This window comes from Drosophila elegans, unplaced genomic scaffold, assembly GCF_018152505.1.
Source record: "Drosophila elegans isolate 14027-0461.03 unplaced genomic scaffold, ASM1815250v1 contig_208, whole genome shotgun sequence".
Taxonomy (NCBI): Eukaryota; Metazoa; Arthropoda; class Insecta; order Diptera; family Drosophilidae; genus Drosophila; species Drosophila elegans.
This window is the reverse complement of record NW_024545578.1, coordinates 7,360,927-7,380,488: the sequence shown is the minus strand read 5'-3', so window position 1 is coordinate 7,380,488 and position 19,562 is coordinate 7,360,927. Positions and strand designations below refer to the sequence as shown.

Genomic DNA, 19,562 nt, shown 5'->3' with positions numbered 1-19,562 from the left:
TGGGTATTCCCGAATCATCTGAATCGCTAAATTGCTGAACATTCAGCAGATGTATGTATATACTGAAATTCGGATAGCTGTTCCAGCCAATGGCTGCTGAATACCTAGAATATATAAAATTTTGCAAAATCTGAATTAAAATACCACAAGGCATCGATAGGTATTTCATTATATTTATCAAGCCACGTACTTCAACCTTTCGTGTTATCAGATACACCAACCGTTTCGTGCTGCCAGACAAATGAAAGATTGAAAAGTTTTAACCCTTCGATTTTATAAAATATATTTTATATTTAACTTAAACTATGTTGATTAACACAACAACATATATGTATATATATATATATAGTAAGCTCATTGACGCTATGTAGACTATGAGTGACTACTTAGAGAAAAATAACAAGATTTTAAACAATGAATATAAAAAACAAGTCTTTTTGATTTGTTAAAGTGACTGAAATGGAACAAGAAGTATTAAAAGTTATGGATTTGTAGTAATAACGTTTTTAGTACCCCCAATACCAGCCCTTCCATTTTTTGTTTAATTATTTTTCTTTGTTTACGTTCGAGATGTGTAGTGAGACGTCTCTTGCTATCGGTACTTGCATGGTTTCCGTGAAAAAAATCGATGGTTGCAGGAAAAACATCGATGTCATCGACGTTGGCATCGATGTTTCTCCACCTCTAACCTCGGCGCTCGTCAACAATATTTACTCGGTTTTCGGCAAAATCCAGAGAAACGCAACGGGAAATCGTTAAAAATGCGCTTTAGTGCACCGAGTTTAAACGCAAAATGAATTGAAGTGAGTGCACTGGCCGCAGTGCCCAAAAATTGCTGAAAAATTGTTGCAGGCTGTACAAAACTGATACACACACACGCACGCACACAGACGTGGTATATGCCACCACCCGCTGGCCAAAAAATGGAAATTACTAATACTACAACTGGCACGATGCTCCATATTGCCACTGGAGACATGTAAAAGTTGCAACTGGGGTTTTTTTTGTGTTATTTTTTATATTCAAGTAACCCACACAATCAAAAGAAATGAGGATTTTTCCAAGTTCAAATTTATAAAATATTAAGTGTTTAACAACTGCTATTAAATAAATATATTATTCATAGTGTATAAGCGAAGATTGTGAACACCCTCCCGCATAAACATTGAACCTTGCCAGATCGCCGGTTACGTGTTTTTCGCCCGCCATCTGGCAACGCCTGCCTCCCTCGATTTTCGCTTTGCACGCGCATTCGTGAAAATGGCGGCGTTCTGGCACCGTCGCTGCCAAATTTTTTGTACATCAAAATAATCAAAATAAAGCATTCTTCCAGTGCTCAACATCAACAATCATTTCGTGCGAGCGCGCGCGTGTGTGTGTGTGCGCAGGAAAAACCGCCGATCGAAAAAGTGTAAAAAGAAAAGCCTTTGAAGGCAAACAAAAGGCAGCGAATTAGCGAGATAACACACACCACACGCGACGACGGCAACGGATGCGCCAGGAGAAAGGCGAGAGTGAGAGTGCGAGTGAGCCAGCGCAGCACTAAGTCAGCGGAGCACCCGCTTTTTTGGCCAAGGTGAATGCGCGAGCTTACCTGTGTGTTCCGCCGCGTCCAGGTGTTCAACTGCATCTGGTTTATAGTCACCAGGTAGCCGGGAGACAGGTAGCTGCTGCAGTCCAGTCCCCCCGCCTACCTGTTCCACCGCCCGTTCTCCGATCCTCGTATAAATACTAAAAGCGACTCCCCTTGCCTTCCAGTTCGCCTCTGGAGTGCACAGCATGCAACAGATCGAGTTCCGTGTGATTCGCCAGCACAGGATGTGTGACACTAGTTGATCGGAACGGGATCACACACAGAAGTCAAGGACACACACACTCGCCAAACATAAACACCACACAGCACGATGAACACCAGCCAGACAGCTGCCGGCAACCGCATCACCTTCACCAGCCAGCCGCTGCCCAATGGCACCATCAACATAGCCGGCAATCCTGGAGCCGTAATATCCACGGCCCAGCTGCCCAACACCACCACCATCAAGACCATCCAGGCGGGGATCGGTGGTCAGCATCAGGGTCTGCAGCAGGTCCACCATGTCCAGCAGCAGCAGACGCAACAGCAGCAGCAGACGCAATCCGTAGGTGCCACCCAAACACAAACCCTAGTTATTAAATCCAACCACCATGCTGTCACCCTGCCGGCGGGTCTAGTCTCAAGTGCACCAGCAGGAATCGTAACCATGACCAAGACCATAAATCAGGTATCCACATTAAAGCTAAACCCACTTCGGGCGCTAGGCGATCGCAAGTCGGCCAAGTCGTATCACTCGTCCAATTCTGATCCTAATCCGAAACTTCCTCAACTCCTCGCTCGAATCGGATAGTAGTGGCCGCACACACTTTGGTTGTAACTTTTACTACGCTTACGTCTGTGGCTATCTCTGCTGTCTGAAAATCCCATACCCATGGCCAAATGGCGTAAAAACCAATCATTATTTCCACACCCTCACAAAAGTCCCTTAATCCAGGCAAATTTCTTATTCATATTCCTAGTTTTCTAAAATCTATTACTCTTTCTTTATCTATATGACACAAGCTAAAATCAGTTCAAAATTTTTACAACTTTTTAAAGAAAATAAAGAATTAAATGTATTTAAGTTAATAATTCTATCTTTAAATTGACATTTTGAAAAGCCCCATAATCCTTATCTTTTCCCCGCCCAATTCATTACCTCTTAATTCTTTATGTTCCAATTGTTGTCTATTATTAGCATTTAAAACTCGCCCAACTCCAAAAAAAAAAATCCAAAAGACCAATCCCCTCATCAAATCATTTTTCCCAACAATCTCAAGCACAAGCCCATATCTTAGCCTATTTTACACAACCAGATCCAAACCCTTATGTTTGTAGAACTTTTGCTTTCAATGCCTGCTTTACATAGAACAAATAGTAGATCACACGCCTTCAAATTTGGTCAGCACAAAAAGAATCGGTAAAACAACTTAAGCCCACTTTATTTGGGGTCCTCCGTGATAAACGCCAACTGCTGCATGCTGTAGGCCAACTTAAAATCCCGCAACCCCTCTCAATGCTTCCTCTGCCCGAAATAGACTTTGAAATGTGTGATGAGATAAGCCAGCGATCGATTGATTAACTAATGACAATGTTGTGTCCTTCGCAGGCTGGTCAACCGCTGCTGAACTCAATGTTGCCGGCGGGCGTGGTGGTGGGCATGCGCCACCAGACGCCGTCGCAGCAGCAGCAGAAGAATGTGCCCACCAACCCGCTCAGTCGTGTGGTGATCAACTCCCACATGGGGGGCGTGAGACCGCAGAGTCCATCGGTGAGTATGAAGGATATAGTGAAGCTATTGCTATGGTTGTTGTGGTGGGTTCTTCTCTACTAACTCACAGAGCTCCCTAACCCAACCGCACTCCTCACACACGCGCATGTGCACAGCCCACCATTCACACACACCATATACACCATATACACCATATACACCATACACACCATGGTCCAGCAGATGAAAACCGAGTCTCTCTGTCTTCTCTCTCTACTTTTAGATAACTTTAAGCACACTTAATACGGGTCAGACCCCGGCATTGCTGGTCAAGACGGATAACGGATTCCAGCTGTTGCGCGTGGGCACGACGACGGGTCCGCCGACGGTGACACAGACTATAACCAACACCAGCAATAACAGCAACACCACAAGCACCACAAACCATCCTACAACCACACAGATCCGTCTGCAAACTGTGCCGGCTGCAGCTGTAAGTAGATACCAACAACAACAACAACAACATCAGCAGCAACAACAACAGCAGCAATCGCAACAGCAGCAATCGCAACAAACAACCAGCACTACCGCCAGCACTAGCATTGCACTGCGCAAAACGATTGTCCGTACTTCATCCACAGTCCCATCCAGCAATAATAATAATAATAGTATTATCAATGCCACCACCACCACCAACACCACCACCACTACCAACAACAACAACAACAACAAACCCGCTACTAACCAGCAACAGCAGCAGCAACAGAAGCTCCAGCAGCAGCAACATCTCAAGGCCCAACAGCAACATAAACAGCAACAGGCATCCGCTGCGGCTGCCGCAGCAGCAGCAGCCGCCAATGTGGCAGCCACCATAAAGATCAAGCAAAACGTAAAGAGAAGCCAGCAGGATATAATCCTCAATCTTTTTTTTTTTTTTTGCTCTTCTCTCCTCTGTTCTCCTTTGTCTGTTATGCATTTGGATTTGATCTTCTTATTTATATATATATATATATATAACTACGCCTTCGCTTCAGTTACGTTTTGGTTCGTCACACGCGGACATTTAATTTTTATTTATCCAGAATACTCTTATATATTATTGCATATATAATATATATATATGTAAATGTAATGCATGCTGCGTTGTGTAACTGTCTGTGTACTTTCGATACTCCTTATTTCGATTCGATTTAGTTATGCGCTGTCCACGAGTTGCTGTTCTGGGCCAATCAACATGTTATAGATCTGGCTATCGGGCTGCCCCGACCAACGATGTGTGCTGGGCTGTTGTTTCATTCCTTGAGAAATCCCTCCCCAAACAAATGCTTCTTAAACCGAAATCCACTAGATCTTCAAAGCCGATGCTTACTAATTAACTAGTTCTCAGTAATTCACCATAGTTCAAACAAAGTTGTATATGATTATTTAAAAGATTTTCAACAAACTATGAGTTTAATTTTTCTTAAGAGATTTTGTTTACTAAAGTAATTAATATAGACATGAATCAATTTTTTTTAAACTTAAACTCTTCATGATTGCTTAACTTGTACTTAAATTGCATTTAAGAGAAAGACATTTAAGTGTAACTTCTTATGCAGTTCATCTCATTATCCATGCCCCAGCCATAGCACTTTCCCCTGCACACATATTTGGAGACCAGGACCCTAGAACCTGCCCATCAAGAAAAAAAAAGAACCATTATCATGTTTATTCTTCTATACAATATTTTAAATAATTATTCTAACGCTTTTTAGTCTAATTTTGCACTTTCATATTTGCTTATACTTTGTCCAAACACTTTATTAACCAAATCATTATTTTCCGCCGCAGTCTATGACCAACACGACCGCCACCAGCAACATTATTGTCAATTCTGTGGCCAGCAGTGGCTATGCGAACTCATCGCAGCCGCCGCACCTGACGCAATTGAATTCGCAGGCGCCGCACCTACCGCAGATTACCCAAATCCAAACGATACCGGCCCAGCAGTCCCAGCAGCAAGTGAACAACGTGAGCTCCGCGAGTACAGTTTCGACGGCGGTGAGCAGCACGACGGCAGCAACGACGACGCAGCAAGGCAATACCAAAGAAAAGTGTCGCAAGTTTCTAGCCAATTTAATCGAATTGTCGACACGGGAACCGAAGCCGGTGGAGAAGAATGTGCGCACCCTCATCCAGGAGCTGGTCAATGCGAATGTGGAGCCGGAGGAGTTTTGTGACCGCCTGGAGCGCTTGCTCAACGCCAGCCCACAGCCGTGTCTGATTGGATTCCTCAAGAAGAGTTTGCCGCTGCTCCGGCAAGCGCTCTTCACCAAGGAGCTGGTAATTGAAGGCATCAAACCGCCGCCGCAGCATGTGCTCGGTCTGGCCGGACTCTCTCAACAGCTGCCTGTAAGTCAAATAATATTTGGAACAATTTATGCCTTATTTTAAATTATATTCTTCAATTTGTTATAGAAAATACAAGCGCAAATCCGTCCAATCGGTCCCAGCCAGACAACGACCATTGGACAAACGCAAGTGCGCATGATAACGCCGAATGCCTTGGGCACGCCGCGACCCACCATTGGCCATACGACGATATCCAAGCAGCCGCCCAATATTCGGCTGCCCACGGCACCGCGTCTCATTAACACGGGAGGAATTCGCACCCAGATATCCTCGTTACAGGTGCCAGGACAGGCGGTAAGTCTAAATCTGAGCCATTTTCAACAAATTGCTTGAGTAAACATACAGTAAAGCCATTACAATTTTAATACAAAACATTCAAAACATGAGTACACCCTTATCAGTTGTTCCACTTTGTTTACGGGAAGTCCCCACGACTTAGAAATAATAATATTACACAGTCATAACATTTTAATTAATGTAATGGATTCTAAAAATTCGTTATCTTTTGAATTGAACAATCAACAATTTTATTTAGTGAGTAACATGGAAATCAATCTTAATTTGTCCCACTTCGAGTCTCTTATCAGTTACCATATCTCCCAGATTTCCGCACTAGTTAGTTATGTCAGGAAACATATGCTGTTTGTTATTGGGTATTGATACAAAAATAAATATGTAACTTACTTTTACCCACAGAATATTGTGCAAATTCGTGGACCGCATAATGCGCACCTGCAGCGCCCGGGATCGGTGCAGATCCGGGCCACCACCCGGCCACCAAACAGTGTGCCCACCGCGAACAAACTCACTGCCGTCAAGGTGGGCCAGACGCAGATCAAAGCGATTACGCCCAGCCTGCACCCGCCCTCGCTGGCCGCCATCTCTGGCGGACCGCCGCCGACGCCCACGCTGTCCGTTTTGTCAACTCTGAACTCCGCCTCGACCACATCGCTGCCGATACCGTCGTTGCCCACGGTCCACCTTCCGCCTGAGGCACTGCGGGCACGTGAGCAGATGCAAAACTCGCTGAACCACAACAACAATCACTTTGAAGCGAAGCTGGTGGATATTAAGGCGCCGTCTCTGCATACGCCGCTCATCAGCGCGTCGCTCACACCGATTGGAGCCAAGACGATGCCGCGGCCACCGCCAGTGATCAACAAGACGCTGGGCAAAAAGAAACGCGACGCAATGGAAATGGACGCCAAGTTGAACAGCACGAGTGGAGCGGCAGCAGCGGCGGCCAACTCGTTTTTCCAGCAGAGCTCCATGTCCTCGTCGATGTACGGCGACGATGATATCAACGATGTGGCCGCCATGGGCGGCGTCAATCTGGCGGAGGAGTCGCAGCGGATCCTGGGCTGCACGGAAAACATCGGCACGCAGATTCGTTCCTGCAAGGATGAGGTGTTTCTCAATCTTCCCGCCCTGCAAGCCCGGATACGGGCTATAACGTCGGAAGCCGGATTGGATGAGCCGTCGCAAGATGTGGCCGTTCTGATATCGCACGCATGCCAGGAGCGACTGAAGAACATTGTTGAGAAGTTGGCTGTGATAGCGGAGCACCGCATTGATGTTATCAAGGTGGGTTTAATCCTATTTTGTTAAATGGAAACCCATGTTAATACGCTAATTCAAACAGTTGGATCCACGCTATGAGCCCGCCAAGGATGTGCGCGGTCAGATCAAGTTCCTGGAGGAGCTGGACAAGGCCGAGCAGAAGCGACACGAGGAGCTGGAGCGGGAGATGCTGCTGCGGGCGGCCAAGTCACGGTCGCGAGTAGAGGATCCCGAGCAGGCCAAGATGAAGGCGAGGGTAGGAGCGCAATCGCCTTTCCCCCAAGCCATTTGCTTAAGTCTTTCTCTTATCGTCTAGGCCAAGGAGATGCAGCGCGCCGAGATGGAGGAGTTGCGCCAGCGAGATGCCAATCTGACGGCGTTACAGGCGATTGGTCCCCGGAAAAAGCTGAAGCTCGACGGCGAAGCGATCAGTGCGGGAGTGGTATGTACAATGAAATCCTTTGTTAAGATAGTGGCTAGGATATAGGTCTATTTTAATCCCGGAATGATTACTAATTAAGTTGTATTATCCCAAACAACTAGGGTTCCAGTGGCGGCGGAGTGCTGAGCAGTTCGGGATCAGCGCCAACGACGTTACGGCCGCGCATCAAGCGCGTGAACCTGCGCGACATGCTATTCTACATGGAGCAGGAGCGCGAGTTCTGTCGCAGCTCCGTGCTATTCAAGACATACCTCAAGTGATCGCTGCTGTTGCCCATCATTCGCACCGTCTTCTCCTCGCTGATCCTCCTACTCCGTGGACTGTCGTCGTCGTTGTGTTTCCAGCTTTACGATTTCATCCATTTGCAATATTATTTAGCCTCAAATTTAACTGCGTCGCGTCTACCCCTGTTGTTGTTTCTTTTTAGTAAGGCGCCCCTATTTAATTTTTATATTTACATACTTAAATCCTAAATTCTAATCGTATTTGATTTTAAGCCTAATTTAAAGCTCGTTTATTTTTTCCAATAAATTGTCTGTAAAACTTAAACCAAACCAATCCAAAAACAAAAAACAATACCAGAGTAACGTAAAGTAAACGAAGAGAATTAAATAATAGAGAGAGGAATATAAAAGTAAAGAGAACGCGCAGTCAGCGGGCGTTTGATTTGTAATTTGTAACATAATGTTTGCATCAACTGCATTGACGGCCTTATCTAAACGATATAAACATAAATATTAATATTTAATTACTTAGCTTAGTTTGTTAAACGAAAACGAAGCATAATTCCTAGATAATAAGTCAAAAGAAAGTGAGCGCGCGCGCGAGAACAAGAGAAATCGAAACCGAATTGCAGATAAAAGGGTTTTAAAAACCTAAAAATCGAAAGAAGTTCAGCAACAGCTAAAACAAAATAAAACACATCAAATAAAGAAGCGAAAAATATCCATTTAAAGCATACATTGAATTAGTTTTAGTTGTTTAAACAAAACAATGTAATTTTTAATTACCTTTAATGTATAAACGGAAAACCAATCGTTAGGCAAGACCACAACAAACCCAACAAATTGTAAATACATGCTAGGTTACGATTTTTCTAATAGATAACTAGGTAAAAGCAAACGTAATTAACGAATTCTCGATGGCTAGGAAATTGTGGGCCGCGAGCGCAAACATCTTAACACACACATTAAGAAACACGGTTCCCCGAATTCCCAAACGCCCCCAATCCAACCCGGCCTACACACAAAATAGACAAATTTTATACAATTAGCCAGATAAATCTTGTAATATACAATCCCAAAAAAAAAATTATTATGATATAACATACAAATTGACAACAATTGATGTAATTCAGTAAAAATAAGCAAAAAGGAACAATTCTAAACAAATTCTTTGTGTGTACATTCAAATAATATGATAAACAAAAAGCAGGCAAACGCAACCGTAAACACAGCGCATAGTTTGGTAGGCATATAACTGAATATAAATATATTACTATTATGTTTTAACATTTAAGCAAAAAAAAAATAAAAGAAAAAATTCAGAAAACTTCAACTGAGCACGGGAAATTATTAGTGGGAAAAATGTAGAGTTTATTTAAGTGCGCAGTGTTTTCTTATACTTATTATTATTTTATGACAGATGGAGTTTGTAACGGTATCTCAGTTAATTAGCTAGTTAAATCATTAAATTTTATGTAGATGAATTAATTAATTTTATTGATATTTTTATATTCATTTATTATGTTAATTAATCTTACTGAAATTTTGTGTAGCCCCCCCATAGAATGAAAATCTAACACAAAATAAACAGAACCAAATTTACATTTGGATTCAACCAGAAATACTTAACGAATTGGCCATTACTTTTTTAATATTTCTTTTGGATACTTTTATTATTTTTAATTCAATGATTTGATTGTTTTATAATTTGGAGTCGGTAAAAATAGATTTTAAAATATTAAAACCACACTCGATTTGAATTTTGGCGCCAAAAATCGAAAATTGCTCGACAGCCCCATGCAATCACTTTAGTATGACCCGATTTAAGTTAGTATTTTTTGTAATAATAAAACACGTTCACACTAATTGACAAATATAGGACTAATTGCAAAAAAAAGGAAAACAAATCAAAATATTCATATTCATGGAGTAATTCAACGTTAATAAAACACCGTAGATGAATAATTATATATATATCTCGAGAAAATTGATGCACTTCAGAGTGACAGCTATTGCCATCCCTAAAAATAAGAACATGTTTTTTGCCCTACAAAATGACTGAGTTTCTGGATGAAAATAATGCCTGTGGCCAGAATCTGCTGAATATTGTATCGGTTGGAAATTCTATAATAGCAGAGATTTTGCGCCTCAAGGACTACGTACCCAGTATTTATAGGTAATATAAATTGAATACTTTCAAACGATGATTAATGTGTGGCATTCGCCCTTGCAGATTGGAGTCCAAAGCAGATAAGGCGAAATATGGCGAGGTTATTCTGGATTTCAGCTACTTCAAAGTGGCCGAGGATCACGAGAAGAAGATCGAACAGAGTCCGGTAATGGGAATTGGTTATAATTGATTAGGCAAGGAATAAAAACCCCCTGATCTCCTCCAGGAACTGACCGAACTAGATGACGAGGTGCGAGCCCAGCTTCCGCTGATCACCCGGTTTTACCTGGCCTTCCAGAGCATACACCACTATGCATCCGATCTGCACCAATACATCGAGGAGCTGAACAGTGGCTACTATATCCAGCAGACACTGGAGACGGTTCTCCAGGAGGAGGAGGGCCGGCAATTGCTCTGCGAATCCCTTTACCTATTTGGTGTGATCCTCCTTCTCCTCGACTTCCATTTACCGGGAGATGTGAGGGAACGCCTGTTGATTGCCTACTATCGCTATAGTGGAGGAGATGCCACGCCCAGCGGAGATGAGAGCAACATCCACGATGTCTGCCTGCTCCTTCGATCCACGGGCTATACACATCCCTCGGAGGCAACAAAAGCTCTCAGTTTGGGTGGCAAACAGGCAGCGGCTGCAGCTGCCAGCCTGGTAGTTCCCAGATATCCGGAGGCCTACTTCTCGCGTTTCCGTTTCGATGAGAACTTTGTGGATCTGGTGGTGGCCCGTCTCCGGTGCGATGATATATACAACCAGCTGACCCTGTACCCACATCCTGCTCACCGATCCACGGCCTTGTCCACTCAAGCTGCCATGTTGTATGTGTGTTTGTACTTCTGTCCAAAAGTTCTCCACTCCCAAGGCTCCCAGATGCGTGAGATTGTGGACAAGTTCTTCTGCGACAACTGGACTATATCCCTGTACATGGGCATCACTGTGAATCTGGTGGATGCCTGGCAGGATTTCAAAGCTGCTCGATCTGCAATTGAAAATGTGATAAATCCGACTGCGATAAAACCTCTGTGTCAGCAGCAAAAGGAGCAGTTGGGCAAGATTCTGCAAAAGACCCAGGAGATCGTTCGCGAGGGCGTACTGAGCGATGACTTTGTCTTGGAGCATGCCAACAAGATCATACTGATGATGCGGCAGTCGAATGTCCTGCTCCGCTGGTTTTGCCTTCACACCTCAAAGGAGGTGTTCGTCTTCACTCACACAGCCACTCAACCGGGACAAGTTCATCAAAAGGTGCTCCTGGAACTTCAGTTCGATCGGAATACGTTATACCAACTGCTGCTCAACTGCAGCCAAATGGAACTGAGTGTAAGAGAGTTCCTGACGGAGATTCAGCAGACCAGAGAAGAGCGTTGGACGAAGAGCAGGGAGGAGGCCATGCAGAGACTGAAGGAGTTGAGTGAAGCCTTTGCCGGCTCCAGACCTTTGACCAAGATCGAGCAGAATCCCCAGTTGCAGCAGTGGTTTGGCGAAGTGGCAGGACGTCTTCAGAAACTGGAGTTGAGCAGGCCCCAAAAGTCGGGAAGGCTGATCATCCAGGTGATGCAGGCTTTGGACGAGGTGCAGGAGTATCACAATCTGCATTCCAACATGCTGGTTAAGCAACAGCTGCAGGAGACACGGGACATGCTCAATCGGATGGCGCAGGTAAGATCAATTGACATAATTTCAGTGATATAAAACCACTTAAACTATTCCCAGTTAATCAACCTGAAAGAAGATATCGAAATCCACATCCAGATGATCACCGATTTCAGCTACGCCTGGCACCTTCTGCAGCGCGATTTCACGCCCCTCATGCAGGAGCATATCAAGCGACAGCCGCAGGCGGTTATCGGTATCCGGGCGGTGTTCCTCAAGCTGGCCAGCACCCTGGAGGTGCCGCTGATGCGGATCAATCAGGCCAGGAGCGAGGATCTGGCCTCCGTGTCAAACTACTACAGCACAGAGCTTGCCAACTTCCTGCGACGCGTTCTGCAAATCGTTCCAGAGACCATGTTTAGCATTCTGGCCAGGATCATCTATCTGCTGACAAACGTGATCAAGGAGTTTCCCACTCGAGTGGAAAAGGAGCGTCTCAAGGATTACGCCCAGTTTGAGGAGCGCGCCAAGGTGGCACAACTAACCAATTCCATTGCCGTTTTCACTAAAGGAATACTCATGATGAAAACGACTCTAGTGGGAGTTATCGAACTAGATCCCAAGCAACTACTGGAGGATGGGATACGCAAGGAGCTGGTGAATCACCTGGCCAATGCCTACAATCTGGGCCTGATTTTTACACCCGAGAAAGGCAAAACTCCTGTGCAGCTCCTCCAGCAGAAACTGCAAGCATTGGCCAAAACCATCGAAGGATATCGCAGATCCTTCGAATATATTGAAGACTATTTGAGGGTTCAGGGACTTCGTATTCTGCTAGAGGAATCCCAGCGCATCATCAACTACAACGTAGAGAAGGAGTGCAACAGCTTTCTGCGCAAAAAAATTCAGGAATTTCAATCGGAGCACCAAAGTCAGATCATTCCCATTCCCAACTTTCCACCGCTAGTGGGAGATCCTTCAAACAACTTTATTGGCCGCCTAGCTCACGAGATCCTGCGCTGCACGGATGCCAAAGCGACCATTTTTCTGGATCACAAGAGCACCTGGTATGAGAAGAAAGCTCCACACCAGGAAGTCCTCGCCGGTTCTGGATTCTTTGGAATACTACGAGAAGCTTTGGCTCCGGCAGGAATGGTGGGTCTGGAGCGCCTCTATGCGCATATGTTGGCGGATGAGTTGAAGCGCAACTTGGAAAGGCTCCAACGAAACCTCATTTCGGATCGCATGTGGGTGGACGCATTAGCCAGTCTAACTCGCGAACTGGAGGCGCGGGATTTTCCATCACCCGAGGTGGCCAAGCAGCCGTTGAAGTATTATCAAGCCTACACCCAACGATGGCTAAAGGTGTGGCCCACGCTCCTGGATTGGGTGCTATCCATCGGCCAGAAGCAGCTACTGCGCCGGGAGATCGCCGGAGAGCTAAGCTTTAGCAGCAAGTGTGATGCCAAACTGCTGGAAAACACGGCTGATACTCTAAACAAGTGAGTAAAATTGTAGTAATTTAATTTAAAGTTTACCATTTTATGTTGTTCACTGCAGGGCTCTTTTATTGGAACTCTCCTTGAGCAAGGATCTCTGCGATGAGCAGGGCGTTGCTATGCTTACCGAACTGCAGGAAACCCTCCTCTATACGGGCAACTTTGAGCCCCTGGAGCAGGTCTTCCTCGTCACCAAGAACACTCACAACATGTCGCTGTTTATGTTTCTCTTCACCATCGCCCATTTGGGTCGCCTGCAACACTCCACGAATACCGATTGTCTGTTGCCAAAAACAGCCAAAGATAACATCGATAATGTGCCTTTCATTGTGGGTCTACTAACGATTCTGCAACAGTACCACAAAAACGTCAAGATGTTGTACATATCCTACATGAGTCAGTATGTGGTGACGGTATCGGAGGGTCAGTTATTGTGAGTGTGCTTTTTACGTGATCTCATGAACTCCTACAGAAAGTATATGTAATCTTTTTTTAGGGACAAGGAAGTGCTGGGTCCCGAAGTGGTCACCACCCTCCACTTCCTGCTAGCTTTCATACGCATTGCTCGTCTGCCGCTGAGAGTACTGGAGCAGCGCATTCCCAACATGATACTCAGCGAGTACGAGTACCTATCCACACCACTCAAATGAGGACTGACCATCGGTTTGGGCTACACAAACTTTAATAAATCCGAAAACTTAACAAGGAAATGCCTCGCTGAGGTACAAGTGGAGATTATAGTTGGATGGGTTGGTAATCTCAGGTGATCCTTTCCAGGCAGGAACTCCTTACGTGATGACGGTGGGAGCATTGCGTCCGGTGAACTTGGGCAGCTGAGAGATCTCCAGGGCGATGTCGATCAAAGGTTTCAGCATCACGCTGGCCTGACCCAACACGTTCTCCCTCTCATAAGAATCAATGTACAAGCTGAAGAAGATTATTCATAGATTATTTCAAGCCATAATTTGGTTCAATCCCATTGTAACTCACCGCACGGTGGCTCCAGAGCTGCCAGTTCCACTGAGACGCACAACAATGCGACTGCCGTCCTCGAAGACGATGCGCAGACCCTGTTTCGTGGCCACCGACTTGTCGACCGGATCCGTGTAGCTGAAGTTGTCCGCCTCCTTGACCTTGTAGGTTTTTCCGCCGCTGGAGAAGCTCTTGCCGACAAATTCCGGGGCAGTGATGGTCGTCTCCATGGTGGAAACCATCTCGTTGCAAGGATCCGAGGCGCACTCCTCGTAATCGTAGCGGGTGAAGTAGTTGCGACCATACACGGACCAGTGCTGCTTCAGGATGTCCTCGATGCCCTTACCCGTGTGCTGCATCACGGAGATCCAGGCCAGAACCGCCCAGATGCCATCCTTCTCACGGATGTGATTGGATCCGGTGCCGAAGCTCTCCTCGCCGCACAGGCACAGTCTTCCGGCGTCCATGAGGTTGCCGAAGTACTTCCATCCAGTGGGCACCTCGAACACCTCCTTGCCCAACTTCCTGCCCACCAAATCCACAGCCGAAGCGGTTGGCATACTGCGGGCGAATCCCTGAACACCGTTCTTCTGGAAATATGGGATGGCCTCCAGGTAATGGGCAATCACCGCCAGCGAATCGCTGGGGGTCACGAAAAACGCCTTGCTGCCGATGATCATGTTGCGGTCACCATCTCCATCGAAGGCGGCTCCGATGTCATAGTCTCCCTGGGCTACAGTGTCCACCAGATCCTTGGCGTAGGTCAGATTCGGGTCAGGATGCAGGCCACCGAAGTCCGGCAGCGGAGTAGTGTGGACCACCGAGGATTCAGTTGCCCCCAGGCGATTCAGGAAGATCTCGCGCACATAGGAGCCAGTGACTCCGTTCATCGCATCAATGCGCATCTTCAGGGGCTTTCCAGTGGCCTTGCCGCTCACAAAATCCTTCAGCTTGGCAAAGTCGAAGATCTCCTCCATGTGACGCACATAGTTGGCCACCGAATCGATCACCTCCACGGTGAAGGGCTTTCCGGCGATGTCGAAGGAAGTCACGCCCACCTTGGAGACGTCGATCTGCAGATTGCGGACCAGCTTGTACTCCTTGATCTCGGTGGTGATCTTGTAGATGTGGTTGGTGAAGGCGTCGGGAGCGGGTCCTCCGTTCTCACAGTTGAACTTGATGCCGAAATCATTCTCGGGGCCGCCGGGATTATGGGAAGCGGTCAGAACGATGCCACCTAAAGGATAAGGTAAAACATAAATATAAATAAATAATCACAAAAGCTTTATATAATAATGGTTATAGAAATACTTTATAGATTATGAATATAATATAACACATAAATATAATATATATATTATATAAATATATATATAAAATTAGCTATAACTTATTTATTTGAACATTTTTTTATACTTTGTGCTTGGAAATTGTTAAAAATAAATCGTATAGTCTTTTTAGAAACATAAAGGATAAATTGAAATTCCTTCCTTGCCTGAAATCCTAGAAATCCCATAACCGATTCAAACTTTTTGGCCCGAAATAATGAAGTCACTGTTAACCGGTTGAATGTGTAGTTGATAATCGACCCCAGGGACCTCTGTCACTTAACAGCCCGTTGATTGTGTAAAGATGCTTCTTATCATTTAAAATCTTTACGAGCACAGTGTAACCTGCCCTGGACGGAAACTCACCCAAGGCCTTGTTGTGACGGATCAGGCTGGAAACGGCGGGGGTGGACAGGATGCCATTCTGACCCACCAGCAGTTTGGAGACTCCGTTGGCGGCGGATAAACGAACAATCAGCTCGGCAGCCTCTTTGCAGTAGAAACGACCATCGCCACCGACCACCAGAGTGGATCCCACCAGAGCAGCTCCATTGGCCTCCAAAATGGCCTGGACAAAGTTTTCCGTATAGTTCGGCTGGGTGAAAACTTTTACCTGTGATTGGAAAACAGATTTCACAAGTTAGGAGATGCAATTGGGGGTTTTGAATTTTTTTCAGACCCCACCTTTTTGCGCAATCCACTGGTGCCTGGCTTTTGACCCTCGTAGGGCTTTGTGGCTACAGTTTCCACCGATAGCGACATGTCTCACTGGAGTTTTCCGGCTGCTGGCTGAATTCCAACTGGACGAATGAACCGCGTTTGCGTGCGATGAAAATTGAGTGTCAGGCACAGTACAGCGAAATTCGCCTCCCACTGATAAGCCAACGCGGTTCGGCCATAACGATCCCGATAAGCGCTATCATCGATGCGTGCCACCAGTCAGACATAATTTTCAATTGGGGGTGTATCTTTAAAAACCTTAAGAACCCGAAAATTTAGTTATCTTTGTTTATATACCTCGGGTTTTCCTTTTTCATCATGATATATAGCAATTTAATCATCATGATTGGACAAACTCATATGCCGAAAAGCTTGCTGTAGGGTGCAATGTCATTCAAGGGCATTCCCAGGTACCGGTAAACAGCTGTTTTATAGGAAATGTATGTCATGTATTCAACTAGAGCCTCATAAAAACATGAATATTGAAAAGAAGTGTCTAACTAAACTTCAACTAAAGTCATAAAAACATAAAAACAAAATAATTTGTTTTGTTTACTTTTTGTCGCTTTTTGAACAACAGCTGCTGTTTGCTAACAGCGGGTTAACAGAAACAACGCGGCAGGGTTGTCGAAGCTTCACCTCTTGGATTGCTTGTGGTGCAGCGAATATATCTAATGTTTCATAACGTTACTTTCCTTATGTGCGATTAAACACTATCACAAAACGGGGGACTTCTAAGTTACACTATTATATGCAAAAATGTTTTTTAACATTTTTCGAAGTTTGACGTGTTCTTAAAGCTGCATGAATACACACAAAATAACACATAAGAAAGCGTGTGATAGTTTTAGAAATCTTAATTATGGTTTATATATTTTTATTATAGTGAACTTACTATAATATGGTAACAATTTAAAAAGTACAGGTAATTTTTAAAAACTAACGAATAAAATACCAAGTTGTGAAGTCCAATATATCGAAACCGGGCCGATATATCGATAGTTCAAAGCACCTCTGACAGCCCTGACGCAAAACACGAAGTTTGACAGCGGATCCATTCCACGTCACGAACCAACGAGAAAGCGGCCGCCTGCTACGACTGCTGTTTAGTTGCACTGAAATACTCGCAAAAGAAATAACCAACATCCAAGTAAGTTGTTAAATAATGAATTAAAACCTTGAGGCAAATGTGCAATAAGTTCGTCCACCACCATTGTGTTGAAGTTTGAGAGGAAATCGATCCGAAAATGCTCGCTCTTTTATGCTGTCCATTTTGCGGCGACCCTTCCACGTCAACAAAAAAGTGAAACGTGAAATTCTAATTTTCAATGATATGTAATTACAGAATGTTCAAGCACCTGCTGGCCCTGTGCGCTCTTTGCGCGGTATTTAGCACCTGCCTGTCGGAGGACGAGACCCGTGCCCGTCTCCTGGTCTCCAAGCAGATCCTGAACAAATATCTGGTGGAGAAGAGCGACCTGTTGGTGCGCTACACCATCTTCAACGTGGGCAGTGGAGCCGCCACCAAGGTGCGATTGGTAGACTCCGGCTTCCACCCGGAGGCCTTCGACGTGGTGGGAGGACAACCCACCGCCGTCGTCGACAGGATCGCTCCCCAGACCAACTTCACCCACGTCCTGGTGGTGAGGCCCAAGGCCTTCGGTTACTTCAACTTCACCGCCGCCGAGGTGTCCTACAAGGCTGTCGAGGAGTCGGAGACGGTAAGTTATACCTGGGCAGACGGCAAACCGAAATGTGTTTCAGGCTGAACCTTATCTAATTTTGTTGTTGAATTTTGTCATTCAAAGCTAAGTAAAATCTTATTTTTTCAATCATATACCTTCTTCTTAGAGCGTTAAAGTTAGTGTCTTTAAGTTACTTAAAACAATAATGTTGCTATTCAATCAATTAAGATTTTTGTAACACCTTGAGGTTTGAAAGATCAATAGTTCTAAAACGTTTTAGGTTATTATCTCTATAAAACCCCATGATATGAAAATAATTTGACCAAATTTCAAACATTCTTGCAGCTCCAACTGGCGGTCAGCTCGGAGCCCGGTGAGGGTGGCATTGTCAACCTGAACGAGTACAACAAGCGCTTCTCCTCCCACTTCTTCGACTGGGTGGCCTTCGCCGTGATGACCCTGCCCTCCCTGGCCATTCCTTTGGGTCTGTGGCACCAGTCCAAGAGCAAATACGAGCGCTCCGGCAAGAACAAGAAGCACTAAGCAGCTGCCCAACGGTTTCCTCCTCACCTCAAGAGATTTCTTTACGAACACCCATTACAAATTCCGTATAATTTTGTTGCTTTAGTTTCCAATTGATTCCATGCGTTGTTCATCCATTCAACCCACACATCTAGTTTACTCCAGTCTGGGACTGTCGTCTGGAGACGGAGCGTTAAATCGTTTTAGATTTGATACGAGGACGCATCGAGTAAAGAGAATTAAACAAGTCCATAAAGAGTTAAGCTTAGACTGCTTTTCTAAATAAATTAAAACAAATGTAAACTGGATAATTACTAAATGCGTTCGGAGTTGGGAAATGGGTGTCACATTTTCGTTTTGCTTATAATTAGCAATTAAATGTTAATAGCCATAGTTTTTGATTCAAGGGATTGTTTTTGAATACACATTTGTTTTATACCATAATTCAATCAGAGTCAAAATGCTGCTTTTCTGGGTTAAATACATCAAGATTATATTACAACGTTACTTAATATGTAAAGATCTTAACAAACTTAGGATAACAGATACTTTCGGCCAAAGATCTCCGACTTCTTCTCAAACATGGGGGATTTGATGGGTGTGTTGATCCGATAAAAAGCATTCATGGAGTGCTTAATGTACGTGTCATACATTTCGTTAAAGAAGTTTTTGATGCCTTCGTCGTTTTTGTTGTCATGAACGATGATAAATCTTATTTGGCTGGCGGTTATAAAGGCGGAAACGAACCATTGGTTGAACCTATCAATGGATTTAAGTTGCATATTAGCCGTTTTCCATTTGTGCTCGTCCACCAAATCCAGGGCGGCATGGGCAATAAACTGGCTCAGGTGCCTGTGGTCCTCTTTCTGCGGGTTAAAAAATGTGTTAGCAACTTCTATATAATGTACACTACGTCCACGAACCCTTAGTTCCTTGTTCACCGTGCTAAATTCCTTCTCGTAGATGGGATTATCGTTATGACCCACAATAACAAAGTAGTAGGTGGACATTTTCACGAAGGCAATACCAAAACAGTCTAATTTAAGGTGTGACCGAAAACGGATACTGAAAAATACCGTTTAAAATTTTATAAATATACTACTCTACTGTAGCGGCTATAAAAATAGTGTCAGGTAATTTAACTTAATTTAATAAACAA

At 44.7% G+C, this 19,562-nt stretch overlaps 5 protein-coding genes across 12 annotated transcripts; 3 read left to right on the top strand and 2 right to left on the bottom strand.

Moving 5' to 3' along the window:
• The first annotated feature begins 656 nt into the window (after positions 1-656).
• Positions 657-9,523, top strand: LOC108146148 (transcription initiation factor TFIID subunit 4). 8 transcript variants are annotated; one of them, XM_017272005.2, is made up of 11 exons: positions 657-803; positions 1,334-1,576; positions 1,759-2,261; positions 3,183-3,344; positions 3,568-4,173; positions 5,115-5,675; positions 5,742-5,969; positions 6,372-7,259; positions 7,318-7,491; positions 7,552-7,677; positions 7,779-9,523. In XM_017272005.2, the coding sequence occupies exons 3-11, from the start codon at positions 1,905-1,907 to the stop codon at positions 7,935-7,937; spliced, it is 3,261 nt and encodes a 1,086-aa protein (XP_017127494.1). In that variant the 5' UTR covers positions 657-803; positions 1,334-1,576; positions 1,759-1,904; the 3' UTR covers positions 7,938-9,523. The 8 variants fall into 8 exon arrangements, with proteins under 8 accessions (XP_017127494.1, XP_017127493.1, XP_017127495.1 ...); XM_017272004.2 differs by having other exon boundaries at positions 1,323-1,576; XM_017272006.2 differs by lacking the exon at positions 1,334-1,576.
• A 237-nt stretch (positions 9,524-9,760) lies between these two features.
• LOC108146175 (WASH complex subunit homolog 5) lies at positions 9,761-13,886 on the top strand. The gene is made up of 6 exons (XM_017272081.2): positions 9,761-10,077; positions 10,135-10,237; positions 10,298-11,743; positions 11,798-13,179; positions 13,238-13,609; positions 13,673-13,886. Exons 1-6 carry the CDS (start codon positions 9,956-9,958, stop codon positions 13,824-13,826), a joined length of 3,579 nt encoding a protein of 1,192 aa, XP_017127570.1. The 5' UTR covers positions 9,761-9,955; the 3' UTR covers positions 13,827-13,886.
• Positions 13,841-16,296, bottom strand: LOC108146176 (phosphoglucomutase). The gene is made up of 4 exons (XM_017272082.2): positions 16,161-16,296; positions 15,843-16,089; positions 14,167-15,385; positions 13,841-14,103 (listed from the first exon to the last, which is right to left on the bottom strand). Exons 1-4 carry the CDS (start codon positions 16,236-16,238, stop codon positions 13,965-13,967), a joined length of 1,683 nt encoding a protein of 560 aa, XP_017127571.1. The 5' UTR covers positions 16,239-16,296; the 3' UTR covers positions 13,841-13,964.
• A 938-nt stretch (positions 16,297-17,234) lies between these two features.
• On the top strand, positions 17,235-18,714 carry LOC108146510 (translocon-associated protein subunit beta). Its single transcript, XM_017272547.2, has 3 exons — positions 17,235-17,346; positions 17,542-17,917; positions 18,227-18,714. The coding sequence occupies exons 2-3, from the start codon at positions 17,543-17,545 to the stop codon at positions 18,422-18,424; spliced, it is 573 nt and encodes a 190-aa protein (XP_017128036.1). The 5' UTR covers positions 17,235-17,346; position 17,542; the 3' UTR covers positions 18,425-18,714.
• A 156-nt stretch (positions 18,715-18,870) lies between these two features.
• On the bottom strand, positions 18,871-19,455 carry LOC108146511 (probable trafficking protein particle complex subunit 2). The gene is made up of 2 exons (XM_017272548.2): positions 19,327-19,455; positions 18,871-19,269 (listed from the first exon to the last, which is right to left on the bottom strand). The coding sequence occupies exons 1-2, from the start codon at positions 19,411-19,413 to the stop codon at positions 18,937-18,939; spliced, it is 420 nt and encodes a 139-aa protein (XP_017128037.1). The 5' UTR covers positions 19,414-19,455; the 3' UTR covers positions 18,871-18,936.
• Between the last annotated feature and the right edge of the window lie 107 nt (positions 19,456-19,562).